This window comes from Aegilops tauschii, chromosome 2, assembly GCF_002575655.3.
Source record: "Aegilops tauschii subsp. strangulata cultivar AL8/78 chromosome 2, Aet v6.0, whole genome shotgun sequence".
Taxonomy (NCBI): Eukaryota; Viridiplantae; Streptophyta; class Magnoliopsida; order Poales; family Poaceae; genus Aegilops; species Aegilops tauschii.
The window spans coordinates 29,126,702-29,132,680 of record NC_053036.3 but is presented as its reverse complement, the minus strand read 5'-3'; the positions used below and the strand labels follow the sequence as shown (position 1 = coordinate 29,132,680).

Genomic DNA, 5,979 nt, shown 5'->3' with positions numbered 1-5,979 from the left:
CCCACAAAGAAAGAAAATTACACCAGAGTCCCTGGGGTACCGAATCAGCACAAACACCAGCGCGAGATAAGGGCGCGCCGCCGCCGCCACTCCCTCCCGGAGCTAGCATGAACCTTGGATTCACAGTCGGATTGTTGACGGATGGGAAGTCTCCATCTTCAGTCTTGTAAGACTAGTACACCAGAGAGCAGCCGGAACAACAGTACAACACGGCCAAAACCGACTTGGGAAACTTGAGCACGTCACGACGAAGGGGAAGGGGGACAAAGGTACTCACATGGCAGGGTCTCCAAAGCCGCCTCGCAGACCCGACTGAGGAGCCAAGAACTCACAGGCACGCCGTTCACATGCCAGCACCACCGGCTCTGGCAAGGAGAGGGCAGAACGGCGAAACAACCCTTACCAAATCGATGCCGCCGGTAACTACCACTACCCTATCTACACGGGAAGGGATCCCCACCTCCTCCCGCCGTCGGAGCGAGCATAGGAGGCAGGGATCCGCGCCCTCACCAGTGGGATCTAGGGATATTTCCGATCGCTCCCTTTCGCCCCTCTCTCTTTGTCGGTAGCACCACAGAAACAAACAAGTGAGTGACCGCATTATATGCTTGCCCATAGTATACTTCGAAACTGATAAATGGTATCCAGGGAAGTGTAAGTTGTCACGCCTCGGGTCCGAATCCAAGTTAACAAGGCAAGTATGTTGTGCGTACTTGTCTCCGGCACTAATTACTTACTCAGGTACACGACATTTCAGCACGAGCAATGCAGCTGGTCTTCTTTGTGGCGGCCAGAGGAGATGGCAGCTGTGGCGGCCAGGGTAGGGTGGGGCACGGCGTGGGAGGGGGTGCGGCGCGGCTAGGGGATCGAGAGAGGCTGATACCATGTAGAAGAACAATTGGTGTGAGACAACAGTATTCGCATCATGTGGGGTGCCCATATATAGCACTTACCGGGATGGCATCGTCCACAGCAATGATCGTAATTACAGCGTATATATTTGGAAACAAACGGGACAACTACACCTAATACAAACATGTACTCCCTCCGTTCCTCAATATTTGTCTTTCTAGAGATTTCAACAAGTGACTACATACGGAGCAAAATGAGTGAATCTACACTTTAAAATATGTCTATATACATCTGTATGTGGTAGTCCATTTGAAATCTCTAAAAAGACAAATATTTAGGAACGGAGGGAGTACTACTGTGTATAGGACAAGCACAAGCGTTCTCTCAACAGTTTCTGCAGAGAAAAATCACTACTGTGTAATTTCTATATGTATAGTTAATTAGATAAGCATCTGCGTGTAGATTGTACCGGGGCAGACTACCCTTATATGCAATTGGAAATTAGGCCATCATGCTAGCTAAAGGCCGTAAGCAGGTGTTCCGAGTATGTCTAACCGCGTATGATCCGACCGCACAGCAGACGGTTAAGCAGCTGGAAAATAATTTAGGCGGAGATACGGCTTACTATATTGACTTCCAAGCCCCAGATGGACCACCGGTTACACGGGCATATATATACAAGCGTTAAGCAAGTTCAGGATTCCAGGAATTACAGTCTTCTACTCCACCTGGTCTAAAGTAGTATAAATTGCATTTTGCATTATAACCCAACAAACAAATAAACGGAAAGCGGCCTGGAGAGATTTCCTTGTCTGCTGAATTTTCCAACCTTGCAACTTGTCCTTGATCCAAAAGAAGAGAAGACAGCACAGTACTAGCACCTAGTTAATCTCGCACCCCGCAAGCCTGAGCAAACCTACTTAAGCAGTAGCAGTGATGGTAGTAGGATTTACAGAGATACAACATATCATGATATGTCATATCATCGTATGTACGTACGTAGGCACAACACTGGGCCGTGGCTGTGCTCTGTGAACGTGAAGGGAGAAAGAAAGAAAAGAGAAGGGTCGGGGGCGGGGGCGGGGCCGGGGCCGTGCCCAACTGTTCCACCGCAATAATTGCCGACGCAGCAGAGGCCACAGTGGCACCAGCACAAGTCGCCCGTACCAATCCCCTTGCCTTTTATTATTATTATTGGCATTGTACCATAAAGCGCACAGTGGCATTATATCAGAGCATTCCTCTTGCAGTCTCTCCCCTCCCCTCCCCTCCCCTCCCCTCGGGCTCCCCCAGTCAACCCCTACCAAAGACCGCCCAAAACAATTCACCCCCCGAAAATCAAATTCTCCCCCCTCTCTCTCTCTCTCCTCCCCTGCGTCCGTCGTGTACACCAACACGAACGCAGAACAGAGAAAGCGTGGCGCCGCTGCTCACTTACTTAAGGAGAGAGAGAGAGAGAGGGGAGGGAAGAGAGACCTTTATGTTGGCTTGGCCTCTCTATATGTTTGCTGCTGCCTCCCGGTCTCAACTCCCAAGATTTACCTACAAGTATTGCCGGGCTCGGGGATCCAAGATAAATAGAGAGAGAATGAGGAGCTGCTCCTAGACGGACGGACCCTCCCTCTCTCTTTGTTTTTGGAGGGCCTTCTCTTCTGGGAGAAGAGAGCGAGCGAGCGTTCAGGATATACTAGTCGGGCTACGCGGGGGCCGAGATAAATCGGGGGGAGAAAAAAAGGAGGGTGAAAAATACGGCGCACCGCTTCTCTCTTGACGCGGCCAGCCCTCCGCTCGGTCTCGGTCTCGGTCTCGGGCGATAGTTGGAAAGGAGAGCGAAACGGGCGCCCGAAACCCCCTGAAAACCTCCACCTGACGCGCCCGCCCATGTCGGCGCCGGAGGAGGGCGACGCCGCCGCCTCGGGATCGTCGGCGCCGCCGCCCCCCGCGCCCGCGCCCGCGCCGCCGCCGATGGCCATGGCGGAGCCGGGCGCAATGGGGCCCGAGGAGGCCGCCGCCAGGAAGCGCTACGAGGCGCTGATGCAGGTGCGGGCCAAGGCGCTCAAGGGCAAGGGCGCCTGGTACTGGGGCCACCTGGAGCCCGTCCTCGTGCCGCCGCCGGCCTCCGGGGCGCCCCCCAAGGCCGCCCGCCTCCGATGCGCGCTCTGCGCCGCGACGTTCTCCGCCTCCAACCCCTCCCGCACCGCCACCGAGCACCTCAAGCGCGGCGCCTGCCCTAATTTCGCGGCGGCGCAGGGCGCGCCGCCGCCGCCGCCGCCCCCGCCCCCGCCGCAGAATCAGCATCAGCAGTTGCAGCTCGTCGCCGTCTCGTCCCCCGCCTCATCGATCGTGCCCATCTCCTCCATCCCCCCGTCGTCCTCGTCCGCGTCGCAGCGCCGCCACTCCACCGGCGGCGGCGGCGGCGGCGGCCGCAAGCGCCACGCGCTCGCCGCGGCCTACGCGTCCGTCGAGGCCGCCTCGCACCAGCACCACGTCATGGTCGCCGACCCGGCCGGGTACTCCCCGACGCCGCCCACCCCGCCCGGGATGCCCGCGCCCAGGCAGCTGCTCTCCGGCGGCCGGGGCGACCTCGCCCCGCTCGCCATGCTGGAGGACAGCGTCAAGCGCCTCAAGTCGCCCTCGGCGTCGCCGGGCGCGATGCTGCCGCGGCCGCAGGCCGAGGCCGCGCTCTCGCTGCTCGCCGACTGGTTCCTCGAGTCGTCCGGCAGCGCCTCCCTCTCCGCGGTCGAGCACCCCAAGCTCAAGAACTTCCTGCGCCAGGTTGGGCTGCCGGAGATATCGCGGGCCGACCTCGCCGGCGCGCGCCTGGACGCGCGCTTCGCCGAGGCCCGCGCCGACGCCGCCGCGCGCTTCCGTGAGGCGCGGTTCTTCCAGCTCGCGGCCGACGGGCTGCGCGAGCAGGTGATCACCCTCTCTGTCAACCTCCCCAACGACACGTCCGTGTTCCACCGCGCCGTGCCCATGCCCGCGCCGGCGTCGGCGTCCCCTGACTACGCCCAGGAGCTGTTCCTGGACGCGGCATCGTCCGTCTCCGCCTCCTCCGGCGACATTCGGCATTGCGCCGGCATCGTCGCCGACCGCTTCGGCTCCAAGACTCTGCGTGATCTCGAGACCAAGCACCATTGGATGGTGAACCTTACCTGCCAAGTCCATGGCCTGTCCCGCTTGGTAAGCGACATGGCGCGCGAGCTCCCACTCTTCAACAACGCTGCGTCAAATTGCGCCAAGATCGCCAGCTACTTCAACACCACGCCCTCCGTGCGCGCGCTGCTGCACAAGCACCAAGTCCAGGAGCACGGGCACGCCTTCCTCCTCCCCATTGCCGCTCCGCCCTATAATGGCGGGGAATTTGCCGCTGCGTTCGTGATGCTCGAGAGCATCCTGACCTCGGCGCGGCCGCTCCAGCTCGCCGTGCTCGAGGAGTCCTACAAGGTGGTCTGCATCGACGACCCTGCCGCGAGGGAGATCGCGGCCATGGTGCAGAATGTGGCGTTCTGGACCGAGGTCGAGGCGACGCATTCGGTTGTGAAGATGATCATGGACTTGGTGAAGGAGATGGAGACCGAGAGGCCCCTGGTCGGGCAATGCCTGCCGCTCTGGGAGGACCTGCGCGGCAAGGTCAGAGGCTGGTGCCGGAAATTCAGCGTAGAAGAGGCCACTGCCATGAATGTGGTCGAGAGGAGGTTCAGGAAGAACTACCACCCGGCGTGGTCAGCGGCATTCATACTGGACCCATTGTATCTGATCAAGGACGCTGGCAGGAGGTACCTTCCACCGTTCAACTACTTGACGCCAGAGCAGGAGAAGGACGTGGACAGGCTGATCACGAGGCTGGTGTCGCCGGAGGAGGCGCACCTCGCGCTGATGGAGCTGATGAAATGGCGGTCGGAGGGGCTCGACCCATTGTACGCGCAGGCGGTGCAGGTCCGGCAGCCAGACCCGTCGACGGGGAAGATGAAGATAGCCAACAAGCAGAGCAGCCGTCTTGTCTGGGAGACATGTCTCAGTGAGTTCAAGTCACTTGGCAAAGTGGCCGTCAGGCTCATCTTCCTCCATGCAACCGCCAAGGGGTTCAAATGCACGCCGTCGATGACGCGGTGGCTCACCGCGCCGGGGAGCTCAGCCGGCAGCATCGGCCGGGCGCACCGGCTGGTGTTCATCGCGGCGAATTCGAAGCTGGAGAGGAGGGATTTCTCAAACGACGACGACAAGGACGTGGAGCTGCTGACAGAAGGGGACGACGACATGCTAACCGAGACTGGCAATGTGGATCCCTCCTCCTCCTCAGTGTAGCATTCCATCTCATTCCATTCCTTCCTTCCTTGCTGCTGCTGCTGCTGCTGCTGCTGCTGCTTAATTTCCTTGGCCTCTTTGTGCATTTGATGTTAGCATCCTTAGAATTTGATCTCTAGGAATTGCTAGATTCTTTTTTTGCTTGTGCCCCCATGTTGCTAGTTCTTGCTCCCCTCCTCTTGTTTTGGTTGGGTAGGGGTAGGGGCATGAGAGATGGAGATATGCTGCACCCGGTCGGTCTTAATTTGCTTGTCAAGTGTGGTTAATTAATAAATATGGCTCATCCCTTGTCATACCCTGCTGGTTCTGCTGCTGGATCCTGAAGGAACTATTTAGAAATCGAATTCAGAATCAGCAGGTGGCAAGATGAGTGAGCAGGGGGAGTGTGTGTGTGTGTTAGCTATTGTGCAAATAATACTAGTACCTAGTGGAGTGCCATTTATACTACAATACAATTGGATGATCATTTGCCCCTATGCCGCTTTGGTACATACACATATATACTACTCCTTCATTGTGGAGTAGTAACATGCTTGCTGGAGAGTCAGGTCAGACAATCTTAAGCTTAAACGTCAATGTAGAAAATTTTATGTCAAGAGAGAATTTGACCCCACTAGATTAAGTGCGAAATGCTGTTGCTGTATATTCTATAGCAGCAGCAGTGCCTTTTCTTAAGCAGTGTGCTGTATATGTATATGATAATAGAAACCGATGGTCATGGTCAAAGTTGCACTTGGAGAAATCGTCACACCTCACCTCTCTACACTGCTCCTCCTCCTCCTGGTGACGAGGAGCGGGCGAGCGCCCGCGAGAATGTGG

At 57.5% G+C, this 5,979-nt stretch overlaps 1 protein-coding gene across 1 annotated transcript; it reads left to right on the top strand.

Moving 5' to 3' along the window:
• The first annotated feature begins 2,272 nt into the window (after window positions 1-2,272).
• Window positions 2,273-5,587, top strand: LOC109775058 (uncharacterized). The gene has a single exon (XM_020333810.4). It carries the CDS (start codon window positions 2,734-2,736, stop codon window positions 5,158-5,160), a length of 2,427 nt encoding a protein of 808 aa, XP_020189399.1. The 5' UTR covers window positions 2,273-2,733; the 3' UTR covers window positions 5,161-5,587.
• Window positions 5,588-5,979: the final 392 nt, after the last annotated feature.

Coding starts and splice junctions, on each gene's coding strand:
- LOC109775058 (XM_020333810.4), top strand. CDS start 2,734: ATGTCGGCGCCGGAGGAGGGCGACGCCGCCGCCTCGGGATCGTCGGCG.